The sequence below is a fragment of the Filicampus tigris genome, chromosome 3 (genome assembly GCF_054856515.1).
Source record: "Filicampus tigris isolate MCC_2025a chromosome 3, RoL_Ftig_1.0, whole genome shotgun sequence".
NCBI classification, from domain to species: Eukaryota; Metazoa; Chordata; class Actinopteri; order Syngnathiformes; family Syngnathidae; genus Filicampus; species Filicampus tigris.
This window is the reverse complement of record NC_141219.1, coordinates 2,217,057-2,233,908: the sequence shown is the minus strand read 5'-3', so window position 1 is coordinate 2,233,908 and position 16,852 is coordinate 2,217,057. Positions and strand designations below refer to the sequence as shown.

Genomic DNA, 16,852 nt, shown 5'->3' with positions numbered 1-16,852 from the left:
GCGAGTGTTTGACACATCTGCGTCATTAAGAAAGATCTTTCGTCACAATTTCTTGTCATTACATTTTATATATCAAAAGCACTGGAGGTATCAGCCTTCTAGACATTTCTAGAAATGAAAAAAAAAAGAAAAAACACCAATTTGAAAAATCTAAAGGAAATTGTGGGGGCATATCCATCGTTACGGGGCGAGCGCAAAAGTCTCAAGGACCTTATCACAAAATTGAACACAGTCAGCCATTTTGATTTAAAATGACTTTTCGGAATTCATACTTCGGTTAACCTCTTGGGCAGGGGCCATTTGCGGGATGATATTTTGTGGCTTGACTGACATCTTTTTTGCTGTGTCATTGCTCTGGGCGTTTTTTTTTTTTTTTTTTAATTACCAGTAATCACAAAGCAGCTCAGGCTCGTGACAGCAAGGAAGGAAGAGATGAAGCCTGTCACCCGGTCCCAGTCATGTGTTAGTGAAAAACCTGCCGTTAAGAGAAAGATTGGCGAAGAGAACAGCCAATTTCAAGAAAAACAGCCTACGGATTTTTTTTTTTGATTTTTTTTTTTTTTTTTTTTTTTTTTTTGTATAATGGTTTGCATTAGTTGAAACAATTTAACTTTGATGGTCTCGCCGTGTCAACCTGCTCTTCAGTTACCTCCATGAGGAAGACGTTGTTCTTCTTGGCACAGGCCAGGATCTCCTTCACCTCCTTGGGTGTCATGGCCAGCGACTTTTCACACAGGACGGGCTTTTTGGCGTTAAGGAAGAGCAAACAGGAGCTCAGGTGGGTGGTCTGGATGGTGCCGATGTACACCACATCTGCAAACACGGACAACTCATCGGCACGCACGCACGCAGGCAAACCGCAAAATCGACCTCACGGGCCTGACGTGAGCACTGACCGATGTTGGGATCTTTGGCCAGCTCCTCGTAGCTGCCGTACGCTCGAGGGATGTTGTGCGTTTTGCCAAACTTCTTCGCATCCTCTAAGTTGCGGGCAGCCACGGCCACAGCCTGTCGATGAAAGTCAAATGGTTCTTCAAATGCATCCGTCTGTTTCCTGTTGGGTTTTCTCATCACGGCCGCGATTTTACTGGAGCCAAGGGATGCGAGTAGGGGGAGATTTTTTTTTTTTTTCTTTCCCACAGTTAAAACGCTATTTATTCACAAAAGAAAATATGCAGAAAAGATCTTTTTGGACAATGTGGCAGGCATGCAGCCCCTCTTCAACTCGATTAGGCTGATGAATAATTTAAATATTATTTGGCACCATTTTCACCTTCCATATGTTAAGTTAGAATGCAAAACAATCCAAAATCCAAAACATCATCCTGAGCAGTCCTGCACTTTGTAATTTCATTGGGAATAGTTTTCTGTTTCAAATTTCATGCTCTGGTATTAAGCTCTCGTTTTAGGTTATGTCGACAACACCCTGCCTGTTTCATCAACAACAATCATGAAAAGTTTTGCCTTTTAGGTTGTGCAACCCTTTCTCATTGAAATACTTCCTAGTTCAATAATGGGTTTGTTTTCTTTTTTTATGTTTATGTGATTTATTTTAATTTCAGTCAAATGTAATGTACATGTATAGTGCTTAACAAATGTATTTGAGCAGCGCCCAATGTAAGTTGCGTGCCAATGGTGATATCCATTACAGAGACGTAGAACAATATCATCATTTTGGTCACGACACCAACATGCAGAAGCTCATATTTTTCATGGAGGATTGTCATAAGTGGAGAGTCTTTCAATTTGAAAACTAATGCACACGTGAGGCTGGATGCTCTCCACTCTTTTTTTACGACGTGTAGTTAACACGTTTGTTGAGCACCAAATGTTAAATCAGCATGTTCTTAAAATAGCCATCAAAATAAAACATGAAAATCAATGCCAAGTCATTATTAAAGGATTGTGCAGGGTTCTTTTGTGTATACAGCATTTTTGGTAAAGGGTTATATTAACCCCTCCAAACCTATAGAACACATTTTCAGTTGCTTCAGATGAAGTAAATGCTGCAGTTCAAACTTCCATTAAGAATCGCACAAGACTGGAAAACTATAAATGAGTCCCGATGTGTGGGTGTGTCTGAGCATCTCTCGGTGGTACTGATACCTGGTGGTCTTCGGGTGGAAGCGTTTTTAGGGCCACCATGAAGTCGTGACTGATCTTGCCGGCGCTGCAGATTCCCCACCTGGTTGCCATGTTCGCGAGCTGTGTGAGTGGATCCGAGGGCAGTGGATTACAACTCAAAAGTCAGGCTTATGAGTGTGTTGTGGCGCAACAGGAAATTCCTGCTGTTATTCTTTCATACGATGCAATTGGCTCGCTCAGTGCAGACGTCAGGAAGTGTCATGTTTCAAGATCGTTTCATCATCGGGGTTGTTTGGGTTTTTTCCACTTGCCCTGCTAATGCAGTTTGTATACTTTGTAGGATGATTGACGGCACTCATAACGGAAAGTCAAGAACGCACTACATCTGAACGGTATGTAGCAATGTGCCAAAAAGGGAGGTCTTGCTTGCAGTCAAATTTCACGCACACACAGACGGTTACTTATGTAACATCCAAGAAGCCGTAAAAAAAAAAAAAAAAAAAGTAGCTGTGGAAAAATACCCACCAGCCACATTCTCATTCTCATGTGATCCAGTGCAAGCGCTGGAATCAACAATTATGCTTTCAAAGTGATAACAATGCTCAGGCTTGTATTCATTGTATTCATCTCACAACGTGGCAACAAGAGCTTTTTTTTTTTTTTTTTTTTTTTAGTGCAACATTTATTAGATTGTCTTCCTGATAGCAATTGAAGATGCAGACAAGAGTGAACTGTATGAACTATGCTAGAAATGTAAGTTATTGCTTTGGCTTCGTTGGAGAGGCTGCCTAAATTCTTCTCCAAGTAATGATAATAATAACAGCGCACTTTAAATTCATAACACACGTTACATTTGGGCAACGCATCACAATGCACAGTACAGGCAACAATAAAAAGTAATACAGGGTGCGGTTAAACCACAGATAAAAGAAAGGGGGCGTAATCAATAAAGTTAACAGGGAAAAATTGCAAAAATCAGCAATGAAAAGCTTTTCATGCAGCCCTTTGGACATATCGCAGCCTTTGCAGGCTCTTGCCAGGGATCCCGACGAGAAGGGCGTTACGGTTGTCAACCTAGAGGAGACTGATAACAGTATTTACATTCAAGTGATACCGGTTTGGCCGGTACCACAAGGTCTTTGCGAAACACTATATTTGACTATTTAAAAAAAAAAAAAAAAAAAAAGAAAAGTGCTGCATTTAATATTATATTTATTGAAAAATAACAATACAAATGATTCGTATATCCCAATGAGTTGGCGCATTTGCTCTGGTTGGACCCTTAGCCAGAGTCTTGAGTGTAGGCCACGCCCACCTGCCTACGCACTTCATCCTCCACTTCAGCCAGCAGAAGAGAGTCGGCGTGGGACATCACGGGACTCTCCTTCAGTCCTGCGGAGGAAAGAAAACACAACACATGAGCGCTAGGCACATTTACACCTGTCGCTGCACCAAAACCGAGGTCCGTAAAAAGTATTTCAGAAGAATTCAAGTTTGGCATCCGTACGCGGCTTTATATTCATGTGGCGACAGCATTTTTACGATAAGCGTTGCAGAAGACTGACGTGTGCTCCACAATGTTGGGTGTGTCCTTAACACGTGACTAATTTGTTCATGCCGGTATATTGATCCGGTCTCTGGATTATTCTAAACCGTGTTTGAAAATGACGACAAACTACTGATATTGCTCTTTGATAAAAAGTAGACTCACTATTGACGAGCCATTTTCTTAAAAAGAAAACAATCGATTGATGTTGCACATTCCTAAAAAGACAAGAATTGAGCCATTATTGTAAATGTTTATCTTAATTTTATTGCATACATAATTTTTTTTGTATTTCTATGAGAATTTACTGCTAGAAGTTTAGAGGCTTCACTTTCATGTCATGCTTTTCTGTGACCAGAGTAAACCTTAAAACAAGTACATTTTTACATTTTTCTGGAGAAGCATGATAGTATGAGCACAAATACAACCTCAGCATCAAAATCCACCAAAGGTTCACTTGAGGTGTGTGTTTTTAGGTAAAAGGACACTTCATATCAGTTAAAAAAAAAAACAAAACAAGGTATTGCATCAACGGCTGCCAGAGTTTGTCACAATACCTTTGAGCAAACACTGTCGCACCGCCTCCGCCTCGTAGCGCATTCCCGTGCTGTTGAGGAAGTTGAGGGGTAAGTCGGATACCGGGACGGGATAGTGGCTCTCCTTCCCGTTCACCACCACAGAGGTGGGACACCACATGTGAGTCGGGATCTATACGACAAACACGGGAGATGTGATGTTCATTCATTCTTCAATTACATTTCTTCCGTTAAATATGATTTTGTTAAATATTCCACATTCCTTACAAGCAGAGACGCGTATTCCCTGACGGAACGTCCGTCAAACCGTCACTGACGGACGCCCGTTTTGCTGACGAATGACGGGAAACTTTGAAAAACTGACGGACGAAGCACTGACGGAAGCATGTTTTTGTCCGTTGCCAGAATGGTCACGACGCGGGTGAATAACGACAAACTTTTATCACGTGCGGCGTGCCTGGCCGCGTTTGTCCGCCAGGGTGAATACACGGCTTCGGGCAGGGCGGAGGAGGGGCTCCACATCCTCCCACAGGAAAAAGGGGGAACATGGCTAATCAAACTGGCAACTTACCTGCGTTGGTGAGTTCCCGTCCTCCGAGCCTGCTCATTTTTTAGGTGATCCAGGTGCTACGGATCAACTGGGCTTCCGACTCCAGCTGTGGCCGTTAGGGCAATGTCAATCCAGTACGTAATTGTGTGTTTCCTCTCTGCAGATTTGTCACACACACTTTCACTGGCGCAGAAGTTGGACACATTCCCCAGCGAGTTGGCGCAAAATCTGGCGATCGGTTTTTACGCCCTTGTCAGCCGGCGCGTGACGTGGGTAAGTACTACGTTCTCGGCGATGCTTCGATTCGTGCTAAAAAAAAAAAAATTATAATTTAAAAATAAGAGGAAAACAAAACATCTGCCATTCTAAAATAGTGGCAATCAACTGTAATTTGGCGGTGACGGAAGCGCGGTTAAAACAACGATGACACACTGGCAGACTGTCCTAAAATGGCGGTGACGGACTGCAATTTCGCAACGAGCGGCAAGATTTATCGGCCCGCCCGCCGCTGCTTATAAGTGCACTGGTTTCATTAAGTGTAGTCCTCACACTGGCAGACGTACCCTGATGTTGCCATCGGTGCCCACGATGACCGCGTCGTTGTCAAGCTCCAGTCCCGAAGAGCACGTCATCACGGCCATGCGGCCTTTGGAGAACTTGAGAGTGACCACCACGGTCTCATCCACTCCTGGAAACGCGGACCAAACGTTGTACAATTCGGACACTCGAATAGAGACTCGGCACATCGACGGCTTGCATCTCGAAAAACTCTAAAGTTGGGTCAATGGTATCCCAAGGCACAATATTACTGTATATTTAATCATCATTTCAGAATTGCATCCCCGTACGTACCGGTCTCCGTACAGACCCCCGTTGCCTTGATGCTCTCGGGTTTTTCTCCGTCGTACACCATAATGCAGAACTGCAGCGGGTAGATGCCGAGGTCCAGCATTGTTCCGGCGCCCAATTCCTTGTCCCTCGATCTGGGCAAATGCATGAGAGACTGGCCGAACTCGGCCCTCACCATCTTCAGCTCGCCCAGCTTCCCTTGAGCGAGCAGCCGCCGGATCTCCAGCGAGGCCGGGAAGAATCGACTCCACACGGCCTGGAACGCACACACACACAAGTGTTTGCTTCCGTTGGATTTTCACTCGGGGCAAGGTTGCAAACTACAGAATCCACACCTGCAGACAAAGGCATCGCTTCATCCACAATCAACATTGATCTGGGTAATTGTGCAGCCATGACGAGCGCATTTTGTACCATGGATGAGATAAATGTGCGACTGTTGATTTGCAAGGGATTTGAATGACTGCGGATGGTGCATAGCCAGTGGTTAGAAAAGGGTGTTTGCATCGTTGTGGGCGTGAACACAGCGGACGAGCGTACTGGCGCACAGTTTCTCACATTAGGGAATCAGAAATGGCTCATGCCGAAGATTGAGTCCACGGGCGGATGATGTAAAAGCTGGCCTGGGCGATCACATATTACCACTGAAGTGGGCACTTGAAGTCCGCTTTCCGACACCATCATTCGTGTCCGTGCCTTCCTGTTTTTTGAAAACATATCAGAGTGTACATGTGACGACCACGCGCCTAGCGAAAGTTTTTCCTTTTAAATAACTTACTTAAAACCATCCTGGTTCTGTTTTACCAGCTAGCTAGGGCTAAGCTAAGCTAACTGTCGCTCCGGTCCGGCGTCCAAATTTGCTAGCACGGTGCGAGAGACCAACAGCGAAGTAACGACAAAGGCGCTGATAGACTGCCTAGAAGGGCTTTATTGACTGATTGCCTAACAGTTGAATATAATTAGCTAACTAGCTAGCTACGCATATTCGCAAACACACAGGTTGTGGGGTCCCTAAGAGTGCGCGTCACATGGCGCGCTGCCATACAAACAAAGCGCAATCACCTCCATGAGGAAAACATTGTTCCTCTTGGCCGAGTCCAGGATCTCCTTCACCTCCCTAGCGTTCATGGCCAGAGGCTTCTCGCATAAAACATTTTTTTGGGCGTCCATGAAGAGCAAGCAGCTCTTCAGGTGGTACGGGTGGATCACGCCGACGTACACCACATCTACAAACACAGACAGAGAGCTGTCAATGATTTATTTTTTGCCGACGATAAGCCGACTGTCCACAGTTGACCCACAGGGTCCTTGATGCAAACCGACCGACATTCGGATCTCGGGCCAGTTCCCCGTAGCTGCCGTACGCCGCACGGATGTTGTGCTTTTTGCCAAACTCCTGGGCACGCTCCAAGTTGCGGGCAGCCACAGCCACAACCTGTCAGAACAGTTTTGATACGTGAATTTATTTGCTTAAACTCACAGAAACATATCCCCCAAAGAATTGTACAGTATTAAAGCGCGGAAGTCAACCCAAACATCTTTTTTCCAAGAATATGTTCGCAGCAGGCCCACTAGTTAAAACATGGCATTCTGGTTAATTTTGCGTTTGTGGAATATAAGTTAAGCAGCAAAATGCACTTGTTTTTTAGCCATCTCCAGGGTGGCCATTTTGTCTTGTGTCGACTGAAAATGACATCACAACTGTTCACAACGACCAATCACGGCTCAGATTCAGAAAACAGGGCAGCCGTGATTGGTCGTTGTGAACAGTTGTGATGTCATTTTCAGTCAACACAAGACAAAATGGCAGTTGTGAGCAGTTGTGATGTCATTTTCAGTTGACAGAAGACAAAATGGCCGCCCTCGGAGATGGCTAAAAACTAGTGCATTAACACTTATTCCACAAATGCAATATTTATCAGAACGCCCTGTTATAACTAGTGGGCTTGCATAGAACATATTCTTGAAAAAAAAATGTTTGAGTTGACCTCCCACTTTAAGTACACTATGATGAGCTCGTGATTGTAAGCATGTGAAAGGTTTGGATCTTGGCTCCGGGCTCTCCGTGTGCTTTCCCTGTGCTTTAATGTGGGCTTTCTTGGGTTAGTTGGACAGTCTAACTGTAGATTGGTGTGGATGTTTGTTTGTCAACAACCTTTGTGCTCTGCCATTGGCTGGTGACCAGTCCGGGGTTCAGCCTACGCGCCTGCGACCCTTATGAGGACACGATCGAGCTTGACAAAACGGATGGACTGTTAACTGTCACACAAATGAAATAATAAAATGCTTAAGAGGTATCAAAATAGATGGTGGAAAATGTTTCCATGACTTAAAATACTCCATATCCTGCATGGCTGGAAGTGCATGCGTACGTTACATAACCCCACGCCCCAATAAGAACGTTCGAGCACATTATTAAAGCAGAACCCGCATTTGTTGATGTGCACTTTGGAGTGTAAATATGCAATTGGAAGGAAGAGAAAACGGTAAATAAACGTGATTGTGCATTGAACTTTCTACTGGTCGGACGTCCTGTTCAAATGCCAAACGGATAATCCTTGGATAAGGCGATCGAAATGTCGAGTAAACATGTTTTGCCGCTGGTGGGGGATTCACTAGCTGTATATGTGCTGATACCTGGTGATGTTCAGGTGGAAGCGTTTTCAGGGCCGCCGTGAAGTCGTGACTGATTTTGCCCGCACCGCAGATCCCCCATCTGGTTGCCATGTTTGGAAGTGGTCAGGGTGGATCCGGTGGCAACGGCAGCATGATGCCGATAGATGGAGACAAAGTTTCACTTATTACGCTACACGACTTGAGCGTGTATTTAATCAAAAATGGAATTTATTTATTTGTCTGATCATTGGTTATTATGTAAACCACCACTGCACTATGCATGATGTTTTTTCTTGGTTTATTTTTATTGTTATTTTGATAGTTTATTATTACATACTAGTATTTAACAATAAATACAAAATAAGTATTATAGATATATTTCTATGCTGCAGCGTTCACTGCACACTTTGTTTCACACGTTGGATTTTTTTTAGATAATTAAATGGCACGATTTTACACATACAGTATTTGGAAGCGCACTTGTATTACTTCCACACTCGTCACGGGTCATGACGACCCAACCAAAATAAAATGGAGTATTCATACCACATGTGGAAGAACTACACAGTGCAAGAATTTTCCTAATTGTATCTTTAATAGAGTGAGCACTTAACTCAGTTTTGTGCGTGCGTGCGTGCGCGTGCGCGTGCGCGTGTGTGCATACAGTGGAAGTGATGTCATTTGCAGCAAAGATGCTTTCTCCTCCAAGTCACAGTCTTAGTGTGTTCAAGTCAGGTGAAGTCATTGGCTGTCCTGGCTAAAAACGACGCCCACCTGCTTCCTGATTTCATCCATGATTTCTGTTCGTAAGATGGAGTCAGCTAGAGGCCTCTGCGGGCTCTCCTTCAAATCTGATGCAGAGGAGTCGTATTATCCTCTATGACTGACCTAAGGGCACGTGTGTTTTTTCAAGTAGCACCTGCGCAAACCAGATCCGATATAATTTGAAAATGCAAAACAATCTACTTTCTATTTTTGTCTCCCTTTAAGCAGACACTGTCGCGCTTCCTCAGCCTCGTAACGAAGTCCAGTGCTGTTGGTGAAGTTGGGCGGGAGGCTCTGGCAAAGGGTACTACTCGCTCACTTTGCCGTTCACCACGAGCCTTGTGGGGCCGTGCATGAGCCCGCACACCTTCAGGACATGACACACTGCATTTTTCGACTTCAACTATTACCTACAAAGCTTCTAACAGATATTTACCCGGGTAAAATCTTGGAATTAATGTGAAATCATCAAACAGAAAGTATATTTAGAATCACAGACTGTTCTAATATCTTTCTTTGAGTCTCCTGTAAAATACAACTGTTGAACAAAACAAACTCCGCTTGTAAGGCATCTTTCTTATATTCTTCCCATTGATTTAATTCTCAAAACGTCTCGCTTCTCGCTTTAGACGAAGCCACGAGCGCCGCACTCCAGCAGCGTTGATTGTCGAGGCCCCGTGGAGGTAACTTGAGCAGGGTATTATGCTCTGAGATGATACGCCAACGATGTATGCTAATATGGAATTTTGAATGTGGCATTATAAAGTGCACAAATTATTTTAGATTCCTCCAACAAGCGTCAAGCAAGTAAAACTGAAAGTACAACTTCTTATAGTCTGTGTTTGTCCATCTTTGCGGCAGTGACTCCTCTAACGTGAGCAGAGGTCATAGGCCTCTGCTCATAGATAGATAGATAGCAGCTAATCAATTACAATAACAATAAATTCCCTGGCAAACCTTCGGGGGTTGATTGCCAGACTGCCCGGTAACCATGAGGGGACCAGCAAATGGAAAAAGTCATTTGAGGAAGAAACAGCAAGTCCGTGGGAGCGTGTGTGTTGGGAATAATAACAATGGAGAACGTGCTATATCCAAGCAGATATCAATGAATGAAAAGCGTTCCAGCACATGGAGTTGAATTGAATCCTTATCGCGGTGACTTGTGGGCGACGCTGCAACCTGCTGAATACGAATATGAGAGCAAGACCGAGAAGAAGGTTGAAAGCAGTCCTCTGAGGACCATACAATATTAAGTTCAACACTTGTTGAAACCATGCCAACTCCAGTACAGCAGACTGGAGGGCGCATGTTGTGCGACTGATGTCCAAGTGAGTTGAGAAATGCACAAGTCAAGCTCCTCCAATGAGAAGGCGGTCGGAAGAGGAGGATCCGGCCACAAGCCCTTCAGGATGCTGGCGGGGATGCCAACAGCCCGAACACTCTTGACGCAAATGTCCGTTGCAGGCATATGACGACAAGTTCTGCTGCAGTCTTCTACGTAATTGAATGGACGGATATTATCAGAAGATATTCAACTGTTTGAAATAAGAGAGCATTTGGAGATGATCATTTCTAATTCCATTTTTTTTCATGCAGGGAAAAAAATGTTTCCAAGTCGAAAAGTTTTACTGAGAATGGGTTCGCTGTTACAGGAAACATTTTATTGAAAATTTCATTCCATAAAATATCGACTTTTAATCCCAAAATCTATTATTTCAGGGTATAATAGACGATCAAATTGCTGAAATGAATGTTTTTCATGGTATCTGGGAATTGGAATACAATAGAATCAAACCAAATTTATTAGTGTGGTAATTGTGAAATTTCCCACAAAGAATGAAGTACCCATACTGGGATTATTTCTGACCTGTGTCATCTGTGTGAAAACCCGGAATATGGTCTGCTCCGGTTGATGATTTGATCTAAGATCCTATGTTGTAGTCTTCCGAGTACTTTGGGATGTCCGGCTTGGTGACATCATCCAACTTCTGTGTAAATTGTGATCCCTTTACTTGGATTGATCCCTCGGTGCCACTGACGACAGCATCGTTTGGAAGGCGAACAGCGATGGAGAAGGTGCACACGGGCATCCTCTTCCTGGAGAATTTCATCACCACAACCACAAACTCATCCACTCCTTGTGAGGAACAAAACGTTTATCATGGATAAGGCTGCTTAGCATTTGCTTCATGGGACACTGAGCTAACATGTTTCAATTAGGCGGAAAGCTCGAAAGTAGGAGAAAAGATGACAGGGGGAATCTGATTTCACACCTTCATCATTAGATGATTAAATGGTGCGACACGACATTTGGTGAAAGATAAGGAAATCACCGTTATAATGTGACAGTCTTCCATGGAAGGTTATCTGGCTGCGAGACGAGCAGGTCCACATTGCCTGTCAGTCCGCCGTATTAGTGTGCTTCCCGGGGGAGGGATTTGGATTAGTCTGACATTTTAAAAGATAACTGTGGGCTTTTCCACGTGAAGAATTCCTCCCCTGGTTTATTTAATTTTTGACGGGACAAATACTTTGTTACTGTCCTTATCTGCACTCAAGTATTTATTTTTATGAAGAGTTTTTATTTTTGCTCCCTACATTTAAATGACCACTGTGCGCTCTTCTCCGTTGTCAAAATAGGCTTGACATGCTTTTCAATCTCTGCGGTTAATGACGGGTAACCAAGTTACAAATTACAGATTACTGTAGATTCATAGTTTAAGAAATAGGAATTGTGTTTAATGTTACAATATGTTTACCAGCAATAGGGTTATGAGGTTTCTCAATATTGGAAGGTTGTATATTGGATAATGTTATTAAATAGCAAATACGTTGTTGTTGTTGTTTAATATTTTCTGTTGAAATGTACTTCGTATAATAATAGCACATGAAAAAAACAAAAAGATATACAATTTGTATTGTAAATTATTTTATTTCTTTTCTTATGTAAATGAGCGAATGATATCCAAGGGGATCTGGCCGGAGGAGGTGTTCTGTCAGACCGGAAGTGGTGGTGGTAAAGATTTGCAAATAAAAGTATTTACATTTTCGACAGGAAGTGATGAAAATAAAAGCTATTACATTTTCACACCAACTTGTAAAACGTGCATTAACGCCGCTTACTATTGGCAAACAGTCAGTTTTATAATTTGCTTCATATAAATTAGACACAGAGAACGAAGCGTCCCTCAAGTGAGTGTCGCTCTTCTGCTTGCAGGCAGGTGACGTCACTACGGAGCAATAAAGTTAAAATAAAAAGAAAAGAAAACCCAACCCTTTCTGGTCTGACAGTACCTTTCCGGTCTGACAGAACCCCTCCTCCGGCCAGATACCTCTCATCATATCCGGGGTCAGAGGACTGGAAGTGAATTTGGGACGGAGATCGCGAAGGAGGGGGAGATCGAGAAAAGAGAGAGAGTAGAGGGAGAGACGACTAAAATAAATAAATAAAAAAACTCTATTCAAACAAAGATGGTATGACAAGGGAATAATATTTGTGGCTGACCTTATGGATAATTCTGGATCAATTATGCCACTTGACTCTTTTAAGGATAAGTATGGAATACAATGTTTTTTATAAAGAATACAGAAATATATGTCATGCTATTACAGCTCCCTTAGCGCAACAAATTAAAAACACACTTTCATATTCAGACGTGAAGATAACTTTACCAGAAATTCGAATTGGTCAATATAAAATTGGAGATAATAAAATGTAATAATAAAGTCATTCAAACTAGATTCAAAGAAATCTTCTTTATTGATCTAGAAAAAGCTACAAACATAAGAACTATAGTGAAATAGATTTCAGAATTTCAAATAAACATGATAAATTTATGAAGTGGCCAATTCATCCAAAAGCTAAAGAGCTCCAATTCAAGATTATCCATAATTATTATCCACCTGCTGAGACTTTACGCAAGGGATTTGGGTTTGATTTGGAGCCATGTGTTTTTTTGTCACACAAACAATGAGACTATTGAACATCTTTTTTACTCTCGTCCAGTCAAACTATTTTGGAAACATTTGTTTGACTGCATGGCTAAAAAACAATATTGTAAATTTCACTCCCTTTAATAAAGAACAAATTATTTTATTCAAACATGAATCCCCTCCGTTGTCAAATTTGATTGATTGTTACCTTCAAATTTAGTTTTTTATGTTTATAAACACTTCAAGCAATTTTTGTAAAAGACATTTTTGAAAAAGCCTTGCAAATGTTGTTTTTCTGTTTCAAATGTATCGAGACAATGTTTTCTGAAGAATGCCAGATGTTTTCCTGTTCGAAAATGTATATTTAAAAAATATATATATATATATATTTTTTTTTTTTTAAAAAAGCGGTAGAGACGCGAAGACGATGGCCGGTGAGTGCACTAACGCGTAGAAGTGTACAGAAAGTAGACTTATATCACTGTTGGCGAAAGTGTTCTACCAGGAATCTTTTGAAAACGTTGGCAGTGATAGAGTTGGTCAGAGTGAGTGGACTACTCTGCAGAAGACTTCCGTTCGTGGAATTATTCGCTAACACATAGGCTAATGCGCGTGGATTTTGCTACGTCGCTAGTGACAAGCAAACGCAACAATTGAGGCCTGCGTGGATTAATACGTTGCCCGTTGCCGAGGACGACAAGGACCTGGCTGGAGCCGCACAGCGTTGTGGACTGGGAGGACTTGACTGACATCGCGGCGTGTTGGACGTGCAATCTAATCTCTTGCTTTCCTCATTCCTGCCGCTTGGACCATAGGAGTGAACCTGCTTCATTGAAAGGTATGTTTATGTTTGCCTTGGGGTGAAGGAGCCATATTGTTTTAGGCTACTACGAACACAAGCATCGAGCAACGTTACGTGACACTGGGGTATGTGACTTGAGTGGTTGCCGTATGTCGGGAACATTGATTGGGCCGTTACATTAATATCGTGTATGTGGACATTTTGTGATAAAATATTGGATCCGTTGAAAGAGATGTATTCGTGAACAAAGCAACTTGAGAGAACAATTGATTTTTCTACATATTTCCATTTTTATAATTGTTCTATGTCTTCATATAAGTGTGTTTATTTTTCCTACTTGGAAATTTGTCTTATATACTATTGATAATTTTGAAGTCCAATTATTTTATCAAATATTTTACTCTTCCTCGGAGAGTAAGAGTCGTCTTAGAGGCATTATTAGTGTTGTCTATCGATCATCAGTCGTTGAATAATTAAATTGCAATTCAGTAAGTTTTGACAAACCTTAAATAGATGCACGTACTATAATTATAGGGACTTTGTAAAGTCAGGTTTCTTTCTTCTCCATACACGAGTATGATTCTCAAACATGACCATTTATAATTGCATGCAATTATTAATAGTCACAGAGAACACTGTCCAGCTTCAATAAAATAGCAGCACTAGCAAAACTAAGCACTGTACAGAAGCCTACATTTGCTAGCTACGGCTGCTAAACGTTGGTACCGTGACTTATTCCTAATTGAGTGTTGCTATAACAATAAATCTACCGGTTTGAAGTTGTATTCTTTGGAAGGTACAATCCATTCATGACCTTATTTGAGAGAATTTTTTAATGATGTCATCTACCACAGGAATGACTCGTGGCAACTGCGTTGTGTCTAGTGCCAGCCAAAAACCAGTAGCAGCTTGTCTGAACGTCAGTAGCTAGTGACTATAGCTTCTGCCTTTTAGCAGCTTGTCTGAACGTCAGCAGCTAGTGACGATAGCTTCTGCCGTTTACAAAATTCTCCATTTAACCTGAAAAACACATACACATACTGTATGTATTCAGTTATCATTAGTTAATTTAGCATTTTTTTGTTACACAGTTCACAATGCCAGTAAAGACAAGTGAAGGAGTGCAGTCATACTTCTACTTTTACCAGTCTTTACACAAGTATTGTACTGTACTTTTGTACAGTGTGTGAGTACTTTTTCCTCACCTCCAATTCATGAGGAGGTTTGCTTAGTATTAGACGCCGAGGATAAGCAGCTTGTGATCACTGATCTACAGTAGGTGGTTAGTGATACTAATCCCAAGTTGCTGACTCATACCTGAGTCGAGCAACACCCCCGTGGCCTGGATGGACTCCGGCCTCTCAACGTCGAACGCCATCAGGATAAAAACCGCAGGCATGTCACGCCAATGTCCCCCGAGCTCCCTCTCCACCGAGCGTGGGATGTCGAGCTGGGGGAAGCCAAAGTAGGCCTCGACCAGTTTGGCTTCCCCCACGGCCCCCTCACGCAGCCGCCGGCCCACCCCGCCGGCATACGCAGGGAATCTCCAGGACCAGATGGCCTGAGAGGGACAGGGTAGCTTTATGATTACCACTGCTCGTCACTTCCTCTGAGACACTTTTGGCACGATACCATGTTTTGTTCACATGTGGCATGGCGACTTTTCACATATGGCTGTGTGGAACTGTGTTGACTGGATTTTGGAGCTGATCACCGACCAGTGAGTTATAAAAAATATATCACCGATCCAACCCGACATCCTCCAAAAATCCTCAAAATAATTTAAAAAGTACCCACACTCTTTTCCTACAACTCTTCTAAAGCTGAGTCCTGTGTTTAATTGACCAAATGCTTGCCATGGCATATGTAGCATACCTGTTTAGAACACTTACTATTGTGTTTAAAAGTCAGTGGGTAAGAGTTACAGATATATGGGGGTGATTAGTGGCTAAGTGGTTTAGGATTATAGCCAGGGTTTAGTGTGTGGTAAAGATAGTTTTGGATCTTACAATGCAACGCTTAGTTATAGAGGTACAGTACATACTGACGTGCGGTGGTATATGAACTAATTTAGGTTTTTTTACACTTAAACAAGCCTGCAATTGGCTGGCAACTAGAGGCTCCAGCGACCCTCGTGAGGATAAGCGGTTCGGAGAAAGGACGAGTGACAATCCGAAACATGTCATGGCAACGAAGTGGCCCAATGTGTGTAAACAACAACCAAGTTCAATCCATAATGTTGTTCCCATATTAACAGTAAGACAACTTACCTCCATCCAGAAGACCTTGTTTGTCCTGGCGTCATTCACGAGGTCTTTGACCTGACCAGAGTTCATGGCGAAGGGTTTCTCACACAGAACGTTCTTGCCAGCGTTGAGGAAGAGGAGGCCCACTCGCCAGTGTTCTGTGTGAATGAATGATATGGGAATTTAGTTGCACATCACTTCATTCCTATTGATTTTGCATAGTATTTGTATCACAAAGTGAAAAGAGTGACATTTGTCTCAATCACACGCACAAAACATTCAGTTGTCTTTATGCAAGTCTTCTGGACTGGTCACCTGCGACTAAAAGACATTATGTTCATTTAGAGTTCACTTTCCATTCTTAACTCTTAACTCCTGCGAAACGGTTTGCCTCTCGCAACACTCACCAATATTTGGGACGCGATGGCTCTTATCTAGACAAATGGTAGGCCGCGTAAGATGAGAGCGGATGCAGCCAGCTTTTTGTTTTGCAGTCCTGGTGATCCTGAGGTGCAAGTGTCCTCAGAGCCACGCTGAAGTCGTGACTGATCTTCCCGGCACCACAGAGTCCCCATCGGGTGGCCATGCTGCAGGCCAATGTAGCCCCGCTACTGTCGAGACGTGACCTTGGCGAGAAGAGCCGCCGCGCCTCGGAGCTTTGTGCATTTATACGCCGGAGGGGTCGTGCTTGTGTCACCTTCCTCACCAAAACACTTGCTGATGAGTTATCTTTTTATCGCTGACATAGGTATTTTTCCATTAGATGGCTTTGTACTTAACAATCCGTAACAACTGACACACACGTGGGGGCGGCGCAACTGCGCAGTTTAATGTTGCACAAAGCAAGCGCAGGTCAATCCAAGGTTCTGTTTGATAAAAGAAGTAAATGATTACACGGTTGTATCACTCACGGCTGAGCGGCTT

General features: G+C 42.8%; 2 protein-coding genes, 1 long non-coding RNA gene and 1 pseudogene across 8 annotated transcripts in view; 1 reads left to right on the top strand and 3 right to left on the bottom strand.

The window, feature by feature from the left end:
* The window catches only part of LOC147149568 (trans-1,2-dihydrobenzene-1,2-diol dehydrogenase-like), a 5,799-nt gene extending 3,525 nt beyond the window's left edge, over positions 1-2,274 (bottom strand). Inside the window, exons 1-3 of the mRNA XM_086027007.1 lie at positions 2,107-2,274; positions 897-1,008; positions 650-813 (exon numbers count right to left, since the gene is read on the bottom strand). Of these exons, the coding sequence (XP_085883133.1) occupies positions 650-813; positions 897-1,008; positions 2,107-2,196 (366 nt within the window). The 5' untranslated portion in view covers positions 2,197-2,274. The remainder of the gene's footprint in view (positions 1-649; positions 814-896; positions 1,009-2,106) is intronic.
* LOC147149566 (uncharacterized) lies at positions 2,116-12,386 on the top strand. 3 transcript variants are annotated; one of them, XR_015086333.1, is made up of 3 exons: positions 2,116-2,477; positions 4,573-4,746; positions 4,881-12,386. It is a non-coding gene; the product is annotated as an uncharacterized LOC147149566 (long non-coding RNA). The 3 variants fall into 3 exon arrangements; XR_015086331.1 differs by lacking the exon at positions 2,116-2,477 and adding an exon at positions 3,396-3,547; XR_015086332.1 differs by lacking the exon at positions 2,116-2,477 and adding an exon at positions 4,181-4,327.
* Positions 3,281-8,344, bottom strand: LOC147149567 (trans-1,2-dihydrobenzene-1,2-diol dehydrogenase-like). 3 transcript variants are annotated; one of them, XM_086027004.1, is made up of 7 exons: positions 8,204-8,344; positions 6,890-7,001; positions 6,629-6,792; positions 5,570-5,822; positions 5,281-5,405; positions 4,189-4,339; positions 3,281-3,477 (listed from the first exon to the last, which is right to left on the bottom strand). In XM_086027004.1, the coding sequence occupies exons 1-7, from the start codon at positions 8,291-8,293 to the stop codon at positions 3,368-3,370; spliced, it is 1,005 nt and encodes a 334-aa protein (XP_085883130.1). In that variant the 5' UTR covers positions 8,294-8,344; the 3' UTR covers positions 3,281-3,367. The 3 variants fall into 3 exon arrangements, with proteins under 3 accessions (XP_085883130.1, XP_085883131.1, XP_085883132.1); XM_086027005.1 differs by having other exon boundaries at positions 6,868-7,001; positions 8,204-8,243; XM_086027006.1 differs by lacking the exon at positions 8,204-8,344 and having other exon boundaries at positions 6,868-7,256.
* LOC147149565 (trans-1,2-dihydrobenzene-1,2-diol dehydrogenase-like) lies at positions 8,924-16,852 on the bottom strand (annotated as a pseudogene). The gene is made up of 6 exons (XR_015086330.1): positions 16,349-16,852; positions 15,953-16,125; positions 15,000-15,243; positions 10,960-11,084; positions 9,142-9,314; positions 8,924-9,033 (listed from the first exon to the last, which is right to left on the bottom strand). The product of XR_015086330.1 is annotated as a trans-1,2-dihydrobenzene-1,2-diol dehydrogenase-like (transcript).